General features: G+C 44.5%; 1 protein-coding gene across 5 annotated transcripts in view; it reads right to left on the reverse strand.

Moving 5' to 3' along the window:
• Nucleotides 1-23,303, reverse strand: part of LMTK2 (lemur tyrosine kinase 2) — a 182,499-nt gene that overhangs the window by 49,696 nt on the left and 109,500 nt on the right. For all 5 annotated transcript variants that reach the window (XM_067012354.1, XM_059036389.2, XM_067012355.1 and 2 more), the window contains 2 exons: nt 5,733-5,857; nt 2,618-2,762 (listed from right to left, as the gene is read on the reverse strand). In XM_067012354.1, coding sequence (XP_066868455.1) covers nt 2,618-2,762; nt 5,733-5,798 — 211 coding nt within the window. In that variant the 5' untranslated portion in view covers nt 5,799-5,857. The remainder of the gene's footprint in view (nt 1-2,617; nt 2,763-5,732; nt 5,858-23,303) is intronic.

Consider the following 23,303-nt stretch of genomic DNA (forward strand, 5'->3'; position numbering starts at 1 on the left):
CTTACTGGACAAGACCTTAAATCAACTGTCTTAAACACGCTGAAAGGACTAAAGGAAACCACAGACAAAGAACCAAAGGAAACTTAGAGAATGATATCCCAGTAAATAGAGAAGACCAATAAAGTGATAGAAATTATTAAAAGGAGCCAAATAGAATTTTGGAGCTGAAAGTGCAATAACCAAAAAAAAAAAAAAAAAAAAAAATCACAAGACGGTTTCAACAACAGATTTGAGCAGACAGAATAATCAGTAAACCTGAAGGGAAGTCAAATGAAATTATCCAATCTGAGAAGCGGGAAGAAAAAAGAATGAAAACATTAATGAATGAAGTCTAAGGGACTTGTGGGATACCATCAAGTGGACCAACATACATATAAATGAGAGCCCCAGAGGATGAGGGAGAAAAGGAAGCAGAAAGAATACTTGAAGATATAATGGTAAAAAATGTCTCAAATCTATGAGAAACATGAATGTATACATCTAAGAAGTTCAACGAAGTCCAAGTAAGATAAACTCAGAGATCCACACCAAGACACATTATAATCAAACTATCAAAAACCAAAGATAGAGAATTTTGGAAGCAGCAAGAGAGAACAAGTCATCACGTTCAAGGGATCTTCAATAAGAATAACAATTCCATGTCTCATCAGAAACCATGGAGGCCAGAAAGCAGTGGGATGGCACATATAAAAAGTGCTAAAGAACAGTACCATCAACCAAGAATTCTATACCTAGCAAAACTGTCCTCCAAAAATGAAGGAGAAATTAAGACATTCCCAGATAAACAAGTTTAGGGAGTTTGCTGCCAGTATACCTGCCCTATAAGAAATGCTAAAGGGAGTCCTTCAGGCTAAAATAAAAGGACATTTAAAAAAATAAAAAATAAAAAAAGGACATTAAAGAGTAACTAGAAGTCATATGAGGAAATAAAGATTTCTGGTAACTACACAGGTAAAATAAAAGCCAGTATTATGGTATTTTTGTGTGTAGCTCCTCTTTTTATTTTTTATATGACTTAAAAGACAAACACATTAAAAAATTGTATAGTTGACCCTTGAGCAACACAGGTTTGAATTGCACGGGTCCACTTAAATGTAGATTTTTTTCAATAAATACTATAGTACTACACAATCCACAGTTGGATGCAGAACCATGGATACAGAAGGCCGACTATAAAGTTATACACAGATTTTCGACTGTGTGCAGGGCTGGTGGGTTGTGGTTGTGTAGGGTGTGGGTCAGCACCCTTAACCCCTTCCTTCATTGTTCAAGGGTCAACAATAAATCTATGTTAATGGGCACACAATGTATAAAGCTGTAATGTGTGGCAACATAAAGGGAAGGAACAGGTTTTATATGCTGGTGAATATAAATTCAATTATAAATTCACACTCAGTTGTTAAAAATTTAAGGTAATTGTAATCCCATTATACTTTTTAAAAATTTAAAAATATAAAAAATATACACAAAAGGGAAAGAGAAGGGAATCAAATGATATGTATGCATGGGCACACACACACCCACATACACACACACACACACACACACACACACACACATATACAAATTTCAGTGGCCTGTCTTGCAGAAATGGAAAAACTGATCCTAAAATTCATATAGAATTGCAAGGGCCTCAGAATAGCCAAAACAATCTAGAAAAAAAAAAAAAAGTTGGAAGACACATACTTCCCAATTTCAAATCTTACTACAATGCTACAATAATCAAAACAGTGTGGTACTGGCATAAGGATAGACATACAGATCAAAGGAATACAACTGAAAGTCCAGAAATTAACCTAAACGAATATGGCCAACTGATTTTCAACAAGGGTGCCAAGACAATTCAAGGGGGGAAGAACCGTCTCCTCAAAACTTGTTGCTGGGACAACTAGTTATCCACCTGTAGAATTAACTTGGATCATTACCTCACACCATATACAAATATTTTGTATGAAACACACCAGCTGTGTCATGTTTTAGCTAGCTTTTTTTTTAATATAGCCTATAGCAATATTAATCAACTGTTCAGTTTATACTGCCCTAAACATACACCACTGTGTGTGCAGTACCAAGGCAGGCTTGGTACATACAAAGATTTAAAGAACCTTCTCAGCAGTATTAGAAATCCCTAATTATTGAACCACTAGTGATATTCTATCTTATAATAAGAAATTAACTAACATCTAGTCAAACCTCTATCCTCTATCTTAGCATGAAAAGTAATATCCAGATTACCCCTCCTCCCCAAATGCAGGACATCCCAGTAGAAAACAGCAGTGTCCTACTCAGCCAGACAGGCAGTGTTGAGAACTGGCAGAGAAGCCTGCCTACCAACACAGAGGCCAGGAGCCTCTGTCAGAGTATTCCATTTTGAAGAATCGAGGAGACCAATTTACTCTTATGCCAGAGCCAAGGTCCAAAAGGAAAGGACTCAGCTTTTGCAGGAATGCAATGGGCCTGACCACTAGAATTCAGCTTCACCAGAGAGCAGAAGAAAGAACAATTAGCAAGCAGAGGAGACAGGCAGTCCAATTATTTTATGATTAGTAGCAAGTCTCCCTTTCTCACTTCTCAGAAATTATTCATGGAGACATGAAATCAGGATGGAAGGTCTTACCTACAGAAGGCTGGAATTGTGATGGAGCTGGTAGTGAAATATTTGGTACTGAAAGTGTGAAAACTTCTGCTGGGGACTGAACAGAGGGAGTATCTTCTGCTGGTGGTGTGAAGTCAATCTCATCATCAAAATTATCTTCAAATTCCTAAAAAAAAAGGACGAGCAATGTTATATCTAATATAAATCAGCTTGAGAGTAAATACCAAAAACATCTGCTAACACTTAAGATATGAACATTTATTCACTCATTTGGAACACACTGCCGTAATATTTTTTTCCAATTTGTACCGACTTCAAGTAAAAAGCATATGTAATTGTGTTCTCCAACTCAAAATAGCAAAATAAATAAGATCTGAAAATAAATTATACATATTTTATGTAACTTTTTAAACTGATAACTTGAAGTTAAATGCAAAGTTTTCTGAAATGACCCTGGAACTTAAGAGGGAAATACTCTTCCAGTTTCAAAATTTTAAGTTTAAGTTACTATAGTTTAAGGTATTCTTTTTATTACTATTATTCACTTTCACAAATCTCTTCGCATATTGAATCAAAACATTTATTTTTCAATTGTATATGTACTTCTAGTTGCTGTATGATTTCAGTCAAAATAAAGATAGTTAAAAGACTCAGAAAATAGATTTTTAAGCGAGTCCTATTTCTCTGGAAAGAGTAATAATGGATAAATTATTAAACTGGGTAGAAAAATCATCAAGGTCTGAACCAGGAAGGTCAGTACTAAACTCTGTATCACATAAGTGCAATCAACATTCTAAGAACATCCAGCTTTCTAAAGATGGCAACTTTACTATTGAGGCTGCACCAATAAAGCTGTGGAAACCTTTTAAGTGACTCTGTCCAGCAGAAAGCTATCCTGATTCTTCCTATCATCATTCCAGTGAGCTGGGCCTACCTTGGTGTCCACGTTAACTTAACATTAGATACAGATGATTATCAAGGTCTTTCATTCAGATAATTAATGAGCATTACCCCACCAGGCGCCATGACAGAAGCTGAACGAGACTGTTTTCCACTCATCTACACAGCTCCCTTTTCTACGACCTCCCTCTACCCCACCCGCCCCCATGCAAGGGAGAAGCTGAAAGTTGCAAGGGTGGATTTCTCTGATATAACACTTATGCTCTCACACGCATGCAAGAGGGCATATTCTTATCTATGTCATACACGTTGTCAAATGCATTAGGACACTATCACTATTTGTATCGGGGGAAGGGAAAGCAGGACACTTCAATCTGTGAGGTCACCTCTAAACACAATAGCTTTGTCCAATTTCCCCTTCAGACATTCCTAAAGGTTCTCTCACTAAAAAAAAAAAAAGACTTCATCCATCACTCCTAACCCTGGCAGCGGCAGGATATACCATTAGGCAGCAGATGATTCTAAAGATTCACAGAAGTAATACAGTATAACAACAACAGTATAACAGCAATAAGAACAACAGGGCCGAGAGAGAAGACCGGGTCACTTGTAAAAGACTGCAGCTTCTTGGCCTGTAAATGACTTCCCAGGGACCATTTAGTTCTGAAACGCCACACTTCTAAGTCTAAAGGAAACCCACGAATGATAGATGGTGACACTCTTCTTCAATTACAGTCTGGAAGCTGGAGAGGATCCTCTGAACGGGGTGGTCCCTGAGCCGCCTGCATCAGAATCGCCTGGGGAAGCCCAATAAAAACACACCCTCCCTGAATCTGAGTCGTCATAAACGCCCTGGCTCCACACTAAGTGTCAGGGGGGTTAGAACAATTCGAGGCAAGAGTGAGGTATCGTGATGTGACAGAGAAACTGGCTTTCATTTTCAGAAACACTGATCAGGCTTTATCTTTGTCCCCAGAGGGCCAGGGGTCTGTGCAAAGTCCCTCAGCAAGACTGACAGTCAAGGGACACAGATTCTCTGCCAAATCTGTGGCCCCGTGCGGCGCAGTCGCTGGGTTCCCACAGAAGCGTCTGCACTGATCCGAGGGCCTAGGCGCTCATGTCCTCCATGTCTGGGGTGAAATCTTCTAAAGAAAATGACCTGTGCTCATGACCCTTTTCCCCCAGACCCCCACCCGAGTCCTCGACCCTCCATCCTCTGTGTGTATAACCCTGGTGTCCAGCCAAAGGGACAGCACCTCTTCTGTCCTCAGAGCTGCCACCAGACCCAAGGTAAAGGGAAAACACGACGGAAACAGGCGTGAGGCTCGAGAAATAAGGTCCACACGTCCATGAAAAAGGTTTTCCCCTGATCTGAACCACAGTCCTCAGGACTCCTGGGACAGTCCCAGTCCAGTTGGTAAAGCTCTATATTAAAGACCATTTCCTCTGCATGTGCACATTCCTTTTTTTTTAATAAGTCTTCACTGAGCCCTAACACATGCCAGCAGTAAGTTCTAGAGGGGATATTCCAGCTGGTTTCTGGCAGACTCCCCCCATCCTCAGCAGCTATGACAACAGTCCTTCTATATTATCACCTCCCCCACCTCCACCCCCCACCCTGGGCAAGCTTTACAACTGGCACCCTTCTTTTCTCCTCCTTAGGGAACTCAGGGCTCGAGGTAAACTGAAAGATGCTCTTCCTCACGCACAAAACACACTGGCCTCAATGATCTCAACAACCACAAATTCACCAGCACACAGTTTGGAAAAAAGTCAAAACCAGCCTGCTTCTCCTTATAGGCCTTATAGCAAGCGAAGTCAATCATCATTCCTTATTCCTCACTTGACAAAACTTAAATTAAAACAGGCAAGTGGCTACTGTCAATGATGCTGAGGCGGGGCCAGCACATGCAGCCAGTGAGGCAAATCCAGACCACCTACTTTCTTCTGCACACGAGATTCCACTGGCACACAGCGGTGACCACCTGCTCCCAGGCTGGCTGTGGCTCACGTGGCCACAACGGCCGAGGTGAGAGCTGAGTAGCCAGGACAGAGACTGTATGGCCCACAGTATTTACTATTTACAATAGCTCTTTATTTAACTTTCATATTTACTATCTGGCCCCTACAGAAAACAATGTGCCAACCCCTGCACCCAAGGGGCTGTGATATACAGCCGTTCTATTGGTAAATGTATCAGAGGATGACTTTAAATGCTCCTGGCAACTGTGCTCACCTTAAAGTCTATCTCTGGGTCCTTACAGCAGGATACACAGTTTGCAATTAACACTATTAATATCATTAAACTGCACACAGACAGGATCACAAAAGATGAGGAAATTTCAGCAGCAGGTGCCTCCCCTGGAAAGAGAAATAAACAATATTAACATGCACATTCCAAAATCAGCTTTAATAAGTGAGTCAATATATTTTCTGCCAGATACAAATGGGACCAAGAGTTAATAAAATAATGCTCAAGGTAAAGCTGAGGACCAAGCCAGGATAAGAAGTTAGAGGTTTTTTTTAAAAAAAAACTTCTGATTTGGGGACGTCCCTGGCGGTCCAGCGGTTAAGACTTCACCTTCCAATGCAGTGGGTGTGGGTTCAATCCCTAGTCAGGGAGCTAAGATCCTGCATGCCTCAAGACCAGAAGCAATATTGTAACAAATTCAATAAAGACTTTAAAATTGGTACAAATCAAAAAAAAACATCTTAAAAGCTTCTCATTTTGAAACAATTTCAGATTTACAGAAGAGTTGCAGAGACAATGCAGACAGTCCTCATATACCCTTCACCTCGCTTCCACTAACATTAGCATCTTACGTAGTGTATTTATCAAAGCTAAAACAGTAACACTGGTACAATACTATCAATACTAATTGAACTTCTGACTTTATTTGGATTTTACCAGTTTCTCCATCAACACCGCTTTTCCTTTCCAGGATTCAATCCAGGCCACCAATGTTGCATTTACTCATCATGTCCCCTTAGTCTCCTCCGATCTCTGACGTCTCTCTGTCTGGGTTTCATAACTCCAACACTCTTGAAGAGTACTGGTCAGTTATTTAGTAGAATGCCCCTCAAATGGGGTTGCCTGCTGTTTTCTCATGACTGGACTGAGGTTACAGATATCTGGGAAGAATCTAGAACATCACACGGTGAAAGGTCCTTCTCATGACATCGTATCTGGGGCATGTGATGTTGGCACAATCATTACCAGTGACGTGAAACTGGATCCCTTGGCCCGGGGGGTTTCTGCCAGGTCTGACCACAGTGCAGTTACCCTTTTCCCTTCGCATACGCCTCTCTTCAGAAGCGGGTCACAAAGTCCAGGGAACACGCACGGTAAGGGAATTAAGCTGTACTTCCCGTAGGGAGGAGTGTCCCAGGATGTGCCCACACAGGTTAAAAGGACCTCCGTTACTGATACCCGGGGATACACTCGGAGGCTCTTCACACACCCCGGGTCTCCGGGGAGCTGTACCCCGTACTTTTCACCGGAGTCGTGCATCTTCCCTGCAGCAACGAATACTGTGATGTTCTAGTGGTGATTTTTCTATTTCCCTTATTCCTTCTACATTGATTACCTGGTACTCTTCTGTCAGGAAGATTTGCCCCTCCTCCCACACTTATTTATTCAGTCATTTACAAAGTTATGAACTCATAAGATATTTATCTTATTCTTTGGGTTATAATCCATTATTCTCATTTCTTTGCGACTCAAAGTGTTCGAGCTTTGGCCTCTGGGAGCTGTTTCAAGCTGACTCCTGGGTCCTTCAGACATGCCCCATCCTTTACTTTTTTCCTCCTATACTTCTTCACTCTCTGATGCTATGGGATGCTCCAGGCTCCTCTTATATTTTCCCTCCTCCGGCTTTAGTATCAGCTACTTCTCCAAGGATCTCCTGTCACAATAAGGAAACTGAAAACTACAGCCTGTGACCAGTTTTTGCTTGTGGGGGTGGAGGCAGCTAAGGAAGATTTTTACATCTTTAAAGGGCTGCTTGTGGGGGAGGGAGAATTTGTAATAGATACTGCATGTGAGCCATTGACAGAAAAAGTCTGCAACCCCTGTCTAGAGCAGAAAGATTCTCTCCGCTTACTTTCAGCAAAGACTTAGTTATCTGGAAAGCATCTTATTCAACTAGGGCTAGTTTGAACCTTTTTTTGTTAGAGCAAATTGTCAAGTCTTACATACCGGCGTTTTACTAAGCAATACCCTTTTCTTCTTTTCTCTCCTGCTTTGAGATATAACTAACATATAACACGGTGTAAGTTTAAGGTGTACAACGTGATAATTTCATATACATATATATTGTGAAATGATTATCACAGTTAAGTCGGAAATAAACTTTTCCTTAAAATCCTCACCAACGGCTAGTTATGTGTTCGAGGCACCAAGCAGGAGGCCTGGAGACAAGTTAAGGAACGATGCCACCATTTTTCTTAAATGAGATCACAGTACCTGAAGAAAGCAAAAACTAACCAAACTCTTATGTGAGTAAAACACATTCTTGAACATCAAACGCTCTTCTTTAGTGAAGAGCAGAGAACCTAAAGGAGCCAGCACATCAAGTGCAAAGCAGGAATGAATTCCTTTCCAAGAACAAAAGGCTATTTGAGGGCTTCCCTGGAGGCGCAGTGGTTAAGAATCTGCCTGCTGACGCAGGGGACACGGGTTCGAGCCCTGGTCTGGGAGGATCCCACATGCCGCGGAGCAACTGGGCCCGTGAGCCACAACTACTGAGCCTGCGTGTCTGGAGCCTGTGCTCTGCAACAAGAGAGGCCACGACAGTGAGAGGCCTGCGCACCGCGATGAAGCGTGGCCCCCGCTCGCCGCAACCAGAGAAAGCCCTCGCACGGAAACGAAGACCCAACACAGCCAAAAGTAAATAAATAAATAAAATAAAAAGTAACTGTTAACCAAAGGTTGTCAAGCACCTGCAAGCTCTAAACCCACAAAATTGAACACTGAGGGAAATCCACACGTGAACACAGAAGAACGCAGAATTCCCTAACTAGGGACACTGGTGTCCATCTGGAAAACTAAGCGTAGCAAGGAGCCTGAGCCACTGAGAGTCGACCTTCTAGAACCAATACACAGCTTGGCCTGTGCTGCTCACAGGTATTTTCTTATAACTCTGTTTCACTCCCCCTGACTCCTATAATAAGGATTAAATACGACTCCTGAGGCTTATGTGGCAAAGCACTTTCATATACACTGTATTTTATTGATTTTTTTAAAAAATTAATTTATTTATTTATTTGTTTATTTTTGGCCACATCGGGTCTTCGCTGCTGCACATGGGCTTTCTCCAGTTGCAGTGAGTGGGGGCTACTCTTCATTGCAGCGCCTTCTCTTTGTTGCAGAGTCTGGGCTCAAGGCACGCGAGCTCAGTAGCCAGGTTCCCGGCTCTCGAGCACAGGCTCAGTAGCTGTGGTGCACGGGCTTAGTTGCTCCGCGGCATGTGGGGTCTTCCCGGACCAGGGATCGAACCCGTGTGCCCTGCGTTGGCAGGAGGAGTCTTAACCACTGCGCCACCAGGGAAGTCCTATTTTACTGATTTTTAAGATGAGGTTTGCCCACTGCATTTTAAGATCTCTAAATTTCAGGGCTATCTTTCACTCAAAAGAAAGCTGTTTTCATTGGCAGCATTTCTTCTTTCTTAATGGCACAAAAATAAGGGTGTGTCATTATCGGACATATCTGAGATTTGATAAAATACAGTATTATTTCATTTGATCATCACAACGCCAGCTCCATGTCACAGACGAGGACACCGACGTGCCTAAGGACACGAGGTGGGAAGGCGGCTGGGCCAGACTCTGGGTTCAGGGGTGCTGGGTACAAGTCCCTTGACACCACATTGATTTGCCTCATCGTTTTTAACATTTAAAAACAGCCTAAGTGCTTTGAACCGAAGCCTCTCACTGTAATTAAGACAGTTCATACTTCTCCAAACTCCAGAGAATGAATAGTAAACAACTTTTTTCTCTTTTCATCTATAATTTATCATCACACCCTATCATAAAATTTGATCAAAACTGCCTGAGGGCCGCCAGCTCAATATCTGATCCATCAAACTGTCTTCTGTGAGTCATCAGACAGGCATGAAGAGCCATACCCGTGTTGAAAATAACTAGTTACGGGCTTCCCCGGTGGCGCAGCGGTCGAGGGTCCGCCTGCCGATGTGGGGGACGCGGGTTCGTGCCCCGGTCCGGGAGGATCCCACATCCGGGAACCCGTGAGCCACGGCCGCTGCGCCTGCGCGTCCGGGAGCCTGTGCTCCGCAACGGGAGACGCCGCAGCAGTGAGAGGCCCGCGTACCGCAAAAAACAAAACAAAACAAACAGGGCTTCCCCGGTGGCGCAGTGGTTGAGAGTCCGCCTGCCGATGCGGGGGACGTGGGTTCGTGCCCCGGTCCGGGAGGATCCCACATCCGGGAACCCGTGAGCCATGGCCGCTGCGCCTGCGCGTCCGGAGCTCCGCAACGGGAGAGGCCACGGCAGTGAGAGGCCCGCATACCGCAAAAAAAAAACAAAAACAAAAAACTAGTTATGCGGAGTTTTGCCCGACTTTGATAACGTATTTATTTCTGTTAAGACACTGCAGGGGCCTCTGCTCTCCTGGACTCAGATTTTCTCAAGGCACACAAGTCTACTCCACCTCTGTGTCTACCAGGCCCACTGAAAGAATTCTAAATCACTACCTGAGAAATTTACTAGATAGCCTCTAGTAGAAATTTTTACAGTTTTACCACTTCTAGAAACTATTTTATTTACTGTATTTTTCTTTTGATCAGCCCAAAGTCCTATGCTTTAAAAAAAAACAACTGTATACCAACAAAGGAAAACTTCCATACAATAAAGAAAAACTTGTATAAAATGAAGAAATCAAACCAGAGTCCTATATAGGCTGGAAGGTGAGATGGGTTTGCATAAACCTCAGAGAGGAAGTAAATTCTAGACTTGAGGAACTACAATTAAAATCCCCGTGGCCCCAGTGGTCAAACTACAACCCAGGCCCCTGGAAGGTTCCTGGTTGCGACAGCTGGAAACTATGAAGAAAGACAGCTTTCTTTTTTTTTTTTTTTTTTTTTTTTTTGTGGTATGCGGGCCTCTCACTGCTGTGGCCTCTCCCGTTGCGGAGCACAGGCTCCGGACGCACAGGCCTAGCGGCCATGGCTCACGGGCCCAGCCGCTCCGCGGCATATGGGATCTTCCCAGACCAGGGCACGAACCCGTGTCTCCTGCATCGGCAGGCGGATTCTCAACCACTGCGCCACCAGGGAAGCCCAAGACAGCTTTCTTTTGACATTCTCAAGTCAGCAGCATTCAGAGATGTGTTAAGTCAAACCAATCATCGCCTACAGAAAAACATCAATAATGACAGGAGTGTCTCTGCACACTGAGGCTGCCTCGCAGATTACAAACTGCGAACACGGATAATTAGAGGTTTGGGGTACTTCGTACACCTCCCCAAGACACCAATGCAAAAACACACGGCATCTCCAAGGTGCAGTCTATGAGTTTTCATTTTAGTTTCCAAACCATTTAAATAGATACCTAGCACTTGATTTAATAAGCAGAAAACCTAAGAAACTCTGAGAGGTAGGTGCATATTATCTGTTTTATCAACAGGTAATCTAAGGAACACAATTTCTCAGTAATGACGCAGAGTAAGTGAGGAGTGCTATCCGATTATTAATTCAACCATTATAAATCCCTGCCTAGAACCATGATTAGAACTTGAACACATGCATAATTAACTGAAGAGTCACCTGTGAATCCTTTTTCAGATTAAATTAAAAATTTTAAAGGTTCACAGATAAAAAGAAATGATGATCAATGTCTAGATCCATGAGGGACTGCAAAATGCTGATATTCTAATTTTTTGTCATTCCCTCTTTGGTTACCAGCTGATATACTGATATCAGTTTACAAAGAAAATTTCCCCATATTTACTTAGCCAGTGGTTCAAGTCATAAAGGGTGAGACTGAAACTTCAAACCCTTTAATCACATGGTTGGTTCCCCTGGCCACCGGCCCCCACCCTGAAGCTACTTAGGGGCCAAGAGTCACTTCAATAGCATAAATTCGGGTGTGGTTGGAAGGCGCTTGTTATTAGTAACAAGAGGTGCTCCTGTCACCCCATCACTCAGGAAATTCCAAGGGTTTCAGGAGATCTGTGCCAGAAAAGGGGACAAAGACCAAATAGATATTTCCTATTATGTCCAAGATATACAGACCCTAGAACAGGGCTCAGGAGACAATGGCCTGTCGGGAAAGACTGCCCACTGTTGGTTTTGGTATGGCGTGCTGGCTAAGAATAGTGCTTACATTCTTAAATAGCTGTTTAAAAAAAAAACCCAAAAGAAAAATATTTCATGACAGGACATTTGTATCGATAGCTAATAATGCGAAAAGACAGACAACCTGACATTACAGTGCCTGCAGATGGAAAGACACACCACCACCCACTACACAGTACTACCCAAAACAAACAATCCAATAGTAACAAAATATCAAACCTGTATCTGACCAAGCCTCTAGATCTAAATACCAATTAACAGGAAATAAAGAGAAGAGTGGAACATATTAAATTTCACAACAAGAACATAATCAGCAAAATTCAGGCTACGAAAAACACTCAAGGAGAAAACCCTGATGAATTAAAAGGAGACAGACACAGAGATGGAGAAGGAATTAAAAGAGATTTTAAAAGACAAACCAACCAACTGCAATGTACAGGTGTTAATTTGAATCATGATTCAAAGACCTTAAAAAAATTATGACATTGAGACAATTGGAAATCTGGACACTGACAACGGACCATATTAGGGAAGCACGATCTAGTTCTCCTGGGAGAGGGTGATACTGGCTCTGTTTTTAAAACTTGTCTTTATCTCTCAGAGATAGTGACCTATTTAACAATGTCTGGAATTTGGTTCAGAATAGTATGAGGGTAGAGAAAGTGATGGGGGTATTATGAAAAAAGATGGCCCTGAGCCGAGACAATGTGGGTGAAAGGTACGTTCGTGGGAATTCATTATAGCCTCTGTCTAGTCTGGTGTATGTTTGAAGTTTTCCATTTATTAAATAATTTCTTCACATCCATTAAATTAAAAGTTTAAAATAGGAAAAAAAAACAAGTAGATGTAACAATTTACAATCTGCGTGTCACAGTTTGCTAGAAATGCTGTAACAAAGTCCGAACTGGTATGGACAATCCTAGAGGCTGCAAGAACAAGATGAAGCAAGGTTGGTTCCTCTGAGGGCTGTGAGAGACCCATCTGTCCCAGGTCTGTCTTCTCCCTGGGAATCTTCACATCACCTTCCCTCGGTGCCTATATCTCTGTGTCCAAATTTACCCTCTTTATAAGGACACAGTCATGTTGAATCCCAGTCCTCCTAATGACCTCAGTTTAACTTCATAACCTCTGTAAAGACCCTGTCTCCAAGTAAGATCACACTCTTTGAGTTATAAGAGGTTAGGACTTCAATATGTGAATCCGGGAGGGGGATACGATTTAACCCATCTCCAGGATGTATGTTTAAATGAAAACAAGAAAGAAAAAAAAAAAAAAAAACAGAAACGAACAGAACAGGTCGGAACAGCGTGTACACAACGTCACCAGCAGGCAACAGTGGGCACCTACAGGGAGGGAGGCCAGGAGGAGGGGACACGGGGAGGTGCTCCGTCCCTTCACGTCTTGACTTCTGCACCAGGGGCTTCCCACGGTCGTCAGCCGAAAGTCCAAACCCCTTCACAAGCCTTTCAGCGTCCCTGGTCCTCCAGCGCCCGCGCACCTCTCCACCCTGCACCCTCATCACTCGCCCCAGCTCTCCTCCTGGAGCCACGACCGACCTCTCCCAGTCCTTCCAGGTGGATTCTCTGTGACCTCAGTCTTCAGGTTCACCTTCTCCCCCACCAGAAATCCATCATTAATCTACTGGTTAACAGGATAAACTCATGCTTTCAGGGTCAAACAAATAAGACCCAAAAGCAGCGTTCCTTCAGTAATTTTATGCTCTTACTCAGCAAAGATTCTCCCCCATCACTAGTCACCCTATGTCCACGGCACGGGGGTGTCCTTCCCTTGCCCCGGTCGTGGCTCAGCCCTCGTTCCCCAGGTTGCACACGACCCCCACACTCTTCACTCGCCCTTTCTGCAATTCATGTTTAGCAGTGTAACTCTTAAGTTGTTTTCTTTCAAAAATAAGTTTTCTTAAAGAGTGGAAACGGTTTCCCCCAACTTATACTCTCCTGTGATAGTGGGTATTCATTTCCACGCGCCATGCTCTTTGCACAGCCTCATCTCACGGGAAGCCATCACAGTGGTTTCACCCCACGCCGGCAGAGAGGACCCAAAGGCACCCTCTCCTCCAAGGGCCCCCGATGGTGCTGGATGAGGAGCCTCCACTGTCGGTACCCCAAGTAACAGGGACTCTTAACAGATGCCTTTTTTTTTTTTTTGCGGTACGCGGGCCTCTCACTGTTGTGGCCTCTCCCGTTGCGGAGCACAGGCTCCGGACGCGCAGGGCCAGCGGCCACGGCTCACGGGCCCAGCCGCTCCGCAGCATGTGGGACCCTCCCGGACCGGGGCACGACCCCGCGACCCCTGCATCGGCAGGCGGATTCTCAACCACTGAGCCACCGGGGAAGCCCCAGATGCCTTCTAAGACACGAGGCTAACCCTGCATACGTATTAGTCTGCTTGGGCCACCATAACCAGACACGAGACACTGGTGCAGCTTCAACAACAGAAATCTGTCTCACAATCTGGAGGCTCGAAGTCCAAGACCCAGGGGTCAGCACGGTTGGTTCCTTCTGAGGCCTTGGCTTGCAGATGACCATCTTACAGATGACCATCTTTTTTATTTTTTTTAAAATTAATTTATTTATTTTTGGCCATGTTGGGTCTTCGTTTCCGTGCGAGGGCTTTCTCTAGATGCGGCGAGCGGGGGCCACGCTTCATCGCGGTGCGCGGGCCTCTCACTGTCGCGGCCTCTCTTGTTGCGGAGCACAGGCTCCAGACGCGCAGGCGCAGTAGCTGTGGCTCACGGGCCCAGTTGCTCCACGGCACGTGGGATCCTCCCAGACCAGGGCTCGAACCCGTGTCCCCTGCATCGGCAGGCGGCCTCTCAACCACTGCGCCGCCAGGGAAGCTCCCAGATGACCATCTTCTTGCTGTGTCCTCGCGTGTTCTCTCCTCTGAGCGAGCATCCCTGATGTCTCTTTGTGCTCAAATTTCCTCTTCTTGTAAGGACAACAGTCATATTGGATTGGCAACTAGAGAGCTAATGGCCTTATTTTAACATATTCACTTCTTCAAAGGCCTGATCTCCAAATACAGTCAGTCACCTTCTGAAGTTGGAGAGGGATTGAGTTCAGCCCCGAACACTGTAAATTTATTAATTTAGGAACACCACCCCCACTGGTAGGGGATCCATTCCTGCCGGCACCAGAGACAAGTGTGCGCAGCCTTCCTCCCTGGCTTCCCAGGACGCAGTGGTCTGAAAACGGGAACGGGCTCTGTAGCAGTTAAAGCGAGTGTCAGCTACGAACCTAACCCTTCTGTTCCCCGCCCTCACCCTCAGGAAACGCACAGGAGAGATGTGTGTGTCTACTTGACACTTAAAGCTGGCGCCCACTGGGCTGACTGGACAAAGGACACCTGGCAGCGCTCAGAGAAGCTAAGGACTAGCAATCTGCCAAACTGGACCTGACATCAAACCCAGGCTTTTTTTTTTTTTCTTTTTTTTTAAGGGTAGGACCAACAAGTCCGCCTTCCTTTTCCAACATCCTGACAAGCAGCTCTACATCTGGGAGACCAGTCAAATGAATCATACTACTCAAGGAAAAAGATTCAGACAATCATTGCGAATCACACATTTTTATTTAACACCTCAAAATTACAAACCCATCTATCATGAAGGTTTCCTGCGCACAGAATCTTCAGTCACTAAGTGTTTTCCTTGCCTCTGAATTTAACAATACACCCATTTATAATGACATTAAACACTCTAGAATCTCCCCCGGTGAATTCTAATATTAGGAAGGGAAAGTGAAGCAGAGCACTATATATACACCCAACCGCAGGGAACAGTAAAGAGTGCGTTGGTTGATGATCTAGCTGATGAGTCAGAGATTCCACAAAGACCCCTAAGCCAGGACGTCAACAGCCTAGAAAAGCAAACCATGCTGTGTGCTAACCAGTGAAGTGCTCTTCTTGTTCAAAAACAACTTCCAAGGTCAGCCAACCCCACTGTTCTCACACCTGCAGAAAGGTTATATACTTTGAGCGCTGACTGGATACCGGTGAATGAGATCATTTTAGATGAAGCTGCCGTTTCTCTCAGCTGTGTCCATTAAAGTCTGTTATCCGAGGCTCATTCTATTCCAATTTGAAGATCACCAACTAGGACGGACACTACCACAAAAGAGCTCATCTCCGGCGAGCTTGGCCACAGGAATGTCGGGTTTAGATGGCCTCTGCCAGACTACCCCGGACCCACACCCCAGGAAATGACGGCAGGGGTAATATTTTATGCACTAGAATCTTAATTAGGCCGATGGCATAGTTAAGGTGTGGAGCCATCCACAGTGCCGGATGTCTGTAACAGCTCTGAATCAGGACCTCCCTGTGGCCCAGGAAGCCGGCTGACGAACAGGCAGCATCTGGTCCCAGAAGGAGAAACCCCGGGCCAGCTTCCCAGGGCTTCTTCCCCCACAACTGGCCACTCCAGTGCACCACTAATGTCTGGGGAAGAGGACATTCTGTCTTTCCATACAACTTCCCATCGAAATCTGCAGCATCGTCACAACACGTAGCCGGTACACCTTCTGCAAAATACGGCCAGAAAGGAAAGGAGAGATGACCTAGATGTGTGCTCCTTACCTCCCAGGCAGGGCAGACCCCAAACATCCTAGAAAAACACGTCTACCTGTTTCTTAATATTTCCTACAACACCCTGACAGAGTCTATGGTCTCGGAACCTTTCCAGCTTCCTAAGGTCTAACGGAACGTCTTGCCAATATAACTGACACATATTCTCGGGCCATGTCTTTAAAAGCTCTCTCTCTGGAGGAAGCAGATGGTGGTATGGATGCAGTTGGACCGGCCGTAGGGATGGCTGGACCTGGGGACAGAGAGTTCACTACACTCTTCCCTCTACTCTGCGTATGTTCAAAATTCCCCATAATAAAGTACTACCTTCATAACTAAGCCAGAAACTGCTTACAATACTGAACTGGACAAGGGTCTATGGAACATCAAGGCAAGATTACCTAGGGCTTCCTATCTGATAATGCTCCTCTGATACTGTCTTTATATTACACAGAAAAATAAACCCAATATAACTCGGTGCTTCCAGACACTCAGGTGTCCAGCCCAAGTCAAGAGACCTATAGAGAATTAGAAGAGCTCTGGGGACAAGGTGTCTCTTATGGAAACAGCTGCTCCATCACCAGACCGTGAAGTCTGCCCACCAGTAAGCCCCACCCAACACATCGATTCATTCAGCAAGTGTTTACCAAGCATCTTCTACAGAACAGGCACTGCCACAGGTTCGGGGAGTACAGAAGTGGAGAGAACAGAGCCCCTGCATTCACAGCTTACGTTCTCGCGCAGGAGACGGACCACAGGCAAATTAATAAGTATATGGTACCTCGGATGGTGATAAGCAATGTGGAAAAATAAAGCAGGGAGGGGGTGTGGGAGACTGGTACTGTATACGAAGTGATCAGGGAACACATTCTGACATTAGAATAATTCACATGAGAAATGATGGTGGTTTGGCCCCAGGTGGTTATAAAAATAGCTAATACATAAATGGTGCTTAACTATGTGCCAGGCACTGTTCTAAACTCATCCAAGCCCCTAACGACCCTTTGAGGTGGGTACTATCATTAGCCCCACTTTAAAGTGAAGAAGCTGAACCCGGGAGAGGCAAAGATGCTTCTCCCAGGTCACACAGCTCCCACGTGGTCATGCTCGGGGGCCCACTCGTACTCCAGGGCACTGAGGCAGGAGTGCCCGGGACCTGGCGGCAGATGCGACAAGGAGGGTGAGGGGACGGGGTCGCAGGGGACACCTCCCATCGGTGCCCCTCATTCTTAAACACGGGCAGGCTTTCAAGGATCGCCTGACATTTGAGAAAACCCTCCTTAAAAAAGGTGAAAGAAAGTGACCAACCCAAAGAGGGAAAAAGGGATCTGAAGGAGGCAGACCGTACAGCGGTTAAAAAAAAAAAAAAAAAAAACCTAAAAATTATTACAAAGCCATAATTAATATCCTCAGAAATAAGAGGAGATACTACACTCGTGAGAAGATGCTATTTAGAAAGGGGGTGGGGGAGGAAGGAAAAACTCTTGGAAATAAAGTGTAGTAGAAAAAACAAAGGCCGTCACATAGTAGAACGAAGAGATGAAACATGAACGAAAGGAGAGTCGAAGCTCACTCCAAAAAAGCCCAACATTCGACTAACAGACGTTCCAGGAGGAAACGAACACAGAAAAGGAAGAGGAAATAATTCCCTAAAAAAATACGTGTATGAAATTCTTCTGGAACTAAAGGATGCCACTTTCCAGATTCAAAAGGCCCACTGCGTACCCACCTTGATGAGTGGGGTGAACGGTAAAGACTCACGCCAAGGCATCGCTTTGCAACCTTCCGGAATTTAGAGAGAAAGTCTCAAAAGCTTCTATCCAAGGCAGGGAACGGAGGCCACGTGGGAGAGGAAATCAGGCGGCCTCAGGCCTGGCAGCAGAGCGCCGGGGGCAACGGGAGAGCCACCCAAGCCACGCACAGAGCGCAGCCAACCCACCGAGAGGACATTTCAACTCCTGCCAGGGAGCGTGGGACAAATCAATGACATACTCACCAGGAGCTAAGGAAATGACAACATCTAGCGAAAACAAAAGACGCCGAAGAAATTTAATCATCAGAAACACTATAGGCTCAGCTGTGGATAGTATTTGTAGTCGTAAAAATATGAACGCTGAATGCTGATTTAACCAAAAAGTGTACATAACGATGCTGAGGAGGGGGAGAGTGTGGACGTGTGTAAGTACATAAATCCACTCCTTCCACAGCAGAGATTCAGTACCTACTGAAACCAAGAAACGGCGGCTCCACCCTGTTCTTTAGCAACACGGCTAAAAGAGCTGGCGGGCAACGCCCAGGGGAGCAGAGAAGCCCAGGATGGGACAGGGGCTCCCTAAGCTATGTTTATTATAAGCCTGGGAACACTTTCACTTGAAAAAAAAATCTCCATGCACTAATTGATGCAAACAGAGGGGCGACGGGGAGGGGAGTAGAAAAGAGAGAGCCAAGGGGGTGGAAACAACATTTAAGGGATGGGGGTGGGACGAAGAAACAGGGTCAAACGGGAAACAGGACGCTGTAGAGGCAGATGGAGACAAGGGTGTACGGAAGGCAGAGGAGGAAAGCATTTTAAAAAGTGTCTTGGAAAGAAATATGGTGATTAGTAGCAAAAGAACCATAAGAATGGTTCACCTTTTTTTTTTTTTAACTACTCCTGAGAACTTACACTAATAAAGTTATTCAAGAGTAGAATAAAGCTATGCGGGAAAATATATACATTAAACTGTCATCTTTTACACGTGAACTGAGAGAGAGGGTCCAGGAGAAAATATGGAAGCTACTGCTGCTGCTGACTGAGCCCTGGAGGGAAGCAAGAGATGAGCAAGGATGGGGTCAAGGTCATCACTCAAGGAGGTGGTCTTAAAGAGCTGAGAGAAAGAGGAGGAAAATGACTTGTCTAAGACGCCACGTACATTTCTTGACACCTGCCTGTGACTCTTCAAATCACACACAAACTATCTGCTCGCGAGCACTCTTCTTGGAATTCACAGCCTCCAGCAGACATGGTCCACGCCTCCACAAAAGCATTTATTTAATCACAGTGTTTAAGTATTTTTCACGTTCACAAGCGAATGTTTACAAGTTTACGATTACATTTCTTTCAAGTCAGAAATATTTTTAAATCACCGTTAATTAAACAGTGCAAATCACTTCATAGGTGGAAGCTGTTGTACTTACAAGTTAAAAAAAATTAAATATGAATGTGGTTTTGTGAGCCTAACTATGGAAGTTAGCACATTTCCTAATTCAATAAGGAATTATCTATAGTACTTCAAGAATCAAGTATATCAGAAATATTTTTAAATTTCACTCAGGACTTTCAGATAATAAATAGAAATAAATATCCAAAGGAAAAATAACTGGAATCAGTCTATGGGTGTGCATCACACTAATCAAAAGTTTTCCTGAAAGTACGAGGCAGTGAACCAGAGAACAGGGTGGACTGGATGTCAGGTCCCCTCAACCCAGAATGAAGTCAGCCTCTGACAGGCTGTACGGGATTGAATTTACTGCTTCACGTCTCTGGGCCTCAGTTCCCTCCCCTGTAAACTGGCATTTCAGCTCTAAAGTTCTATACAAAAGGATTATAATTCAAAAATTGCATGAGTTCGCCAAGCGCCTCTACAGTGAAAATTGGTAATCAGAGCTTTTCTTGAAATTATTTTTTTTAAAGCAAACAGAGTTAAATTACAGACTTCTGGATTGCACTGTGGCATCAGGCCTCTGGTGGAGTGTTCCCAGGGGACTATTTTGGTAAGTTCGTTACTTTTCAGTGCCTCACCTGCAATCAGTGTCCGGGTGTTGCATTTTAATAACAGTCTGAAGTCAGAGTCAAGTGGGGCTCTGAGCAGGGAACCTGCAGCCTGCATCCTTGGAAAGTAACACTTGCTGCTGACACAGAACCATTCTAGGAGGCACACTGCCAGGTAGCATCAGGAAGAGGAATTTTTTTTCCTTCTGAAAGGAGCGCAGGTTGAATTTATTGAGGGTTCTGAGGAAGAATCTGCAGCGTGAAAAACACACTAAACTTAAATTCAGAGGCTAATCTGAGAGGTAACCAGTAGATCGCAGCCTTCGGTTTTTTTTTTTTTTTTTGCGGTATGCGGGCCTCTCACTGTTGTGGCCTCTCCCGTTGCGGAGCACAGGCTCCGGACGCGCAGGCCCAGCGGCCATGGCTCACGGGCCCAGCCACTCCGCGGCATGTGGGATCTTCCCGGACCAGGGCACGAACCCGTGTCTCCTGCATCGGCAGGCGGACTCTCAACCACTGCACCACCAGGGAAGCCCCAGCCTTCGGTTTTTTGCAATAAGCTGAAACTACAGAATTTTACAATTACTGGTTGGTTAGAGTAGATATTTTAAATGTGCAAAATGACTGCAAACTCATCCTCCTCTGTCTTCTAAGTCCAAAATGTCTTAGAGATTTACTTGCCATAATTAAAGGCTGCAGTTATATCACATCAAATTCAAGCCTCCTGTTCAGTGTAGCAAAAAGGGGAAAAAGACACATTCAGGATGGACTTTGAACATGGACCTCAAGGAGAAAAAAAAAAAAAAAAAAAAAAACCACGAGATTTAAAAAATTAAATTCTGGGGCTTCCCTGGTGGCACAGTGGTTGAGAGTCTGCCTGCCGATGCAGGGGTCACGGGTTCATGCCCCGGTCCGGGAGGGTCCCACATGCTGCGGAGCGGCTGGGCCTGTGGGCCATGGCCGCTGAGCCTGCGCGTCCGGAGCCTGTGCTCCGCAGCGGGAGAGGCCACGGCAGTGAGAGGCCCACGTACCGAAAAAAAAAAAAAAAAAAAAAAAAAAAAAAAAAAAAAAAATTAAATTCTGGACTTCCCTGGTGGTCCAGTGGTTAAAAATCTGCCTTCCAATGCAAGCGATGCGGACTCGATCCCTGGTCGGGGAACTAACATCCCACATGCCGTGGGGCAACTAATCCTGTTGTGCACAACTAGAGAGCCCACGTGCCACAACTACTGGGCCCACGCACTCTGGAGCTTACACACCACAACTAGAGAGAAGCCCATGAGTTGCAACTAGAGAAGCCGGTGCACTGCAACTAAGACCCGACGCAGCCAAATAAATTTTTAAAAATTAAAAAAAATTAAAATTAAATTCTAGTGGTTTCACTTTAGGATAAGAGCAACTTCTCTCTCAAAAACCACTATCTTAGATTCTTAGAAAGAAATTCTTTTCTCCTATGCAGGCATATGTGTTGCCAAAAAAAAAAAAAAAAAAAAAACCCAACAAAAAACGAAAACAGAGTCCAGAATTATCTGTGCTAGTGTATGGGCCTATGATGTTCTTTTTTTTAATTTATTTATTTTTGGTTGCATTGGGTCTTCAGTGCTGCACGCGGGCTTTCTCCAGTTGCAGCGACTAGGGGCTACTCTTTGTCGCAGTGCACGGACTTCTCATTGCAGTGGCTTCTGTTGTTGCAGAGCACGAGCTCTAGGTGCGAGGGCTTCAGTAGTTGTGGCATGCAGGCTCAGCAGTTGTGGCTCGCAGGCTCTAGAGTGCAGGCTCAGTAGCTGTGGCGCACGGGCTTAGTTGCTCCGCAGCATGTGGGATCTTCCCGGACCAGGGCTCAAACCCGTGTCCCCTGCATTGGCAGGCGGATCCTTAACCACTGCGCCACGGGGGAAATCCCGGGCCTAAGACGTTCTTAATCAAACCCAACTGATTATACAATCATCATACTGTAGCAGTTTCAGAGAGAGATAGTTTGCTTTCTTTAGCTCGTCATAAAAATATTTTGTACATATCAACACACCCACAGCAGATACATCAAAATACATCAACTAGCTTTAAAAAAAGTACCTGTTGAAAAATACAAAATGGGCTACAAACCCGAGGCTATTCCAAAATAAACCAGTTTAGAAAAAAAAACTTTTTTATAGCAAAATGTTAACAACATGGTATTATACTGGAAAAAAATAACCCTGCAAGTTCTTGTACAGGTCAAGAATCAGGGAGTCTCACAAAGCATGCACATCTGTCACCTGGAGAACTAAGAATGCTGAGTTATACTTGCTCAAGCTTAGCTTCCTTGCTGGTCTGAGCTGCAGCGGGCAGAAGCCTGGCAGGCCAGGGCAGGAATGTCTACACCAGGAGGTTCACAGCTCACAGTACCGGCATCTGACTGTCAGGCTACCCGCTCACATTTCTTTTTTACTGAGTATTTATACAGGAGATTCATAAAATGTAAAGAGGTTATTATTTATACTGACTCCCAGAGAAGGGGCTAACATTACCAAAAAAAAAAAAAAAGAAAGAAAGAAAAGGTCTTCGGAGCAGTTAAGTGCCGTAAGTGTGTTCTACCCTGTTTAAATTCCTTTGTGGTTATAGCACACATACTTTTCACAGGAGGTTTCTTCAGAATGATATTCATGTATGGTGGTCAGGAGCAGAGAGCACTTCAGATTTTAGGTGTTGACATTAATTTTTAAATTTTAACTTGTTCTTCCTTCCTTGAGTCTCACTAGCTCTACAAGTCAACAGATTTCTATTAAATAACTGATATTATTTTGTATCTAGTAGAAGATAAAATATTTTGTGTCTCAAGATTGGAGAAATCACCTGAGAAGTACTACAAATGCAGATTTCCGGGCCAACATCCAGAATTCCGATTGAGCTGGTTTGTCTGGGGGCCCCCAAACTTGCATTTCTACAAGTACCTGGGTGATCTTGATGCAAATGATCCTGTTTTATAAAAACATCTTTACTTTTTTCCTGAAACAAGTTCAGCTGAACTTGATACTGTGGCTGGGGTTGATATCAAAACAGTGGGGGCCACTGGGCCAGTGAGGAAGGTACATGTGAACAAGATTCACCATAAGTTCAAAAGTGCTGATGCTGGGTGATGGGCACATGAGGGTTCATTATATTAATTATTCTACTTTTGTGTATGTTT

Source organism: Kogia breviceps, chromosome 14 (genome assembly GCF_026419965.1).
Source record: "Kogia breviceps isolate mKogBre1 chromosome 14, mKogBre1 haplotype 1, whole genome shotgun sequence".
NCBI lineage: Eukaryota > Metazoa > Chordata > Mammalia > Artiodactyla > Physeteridae > Kogia > Kogia breviceps.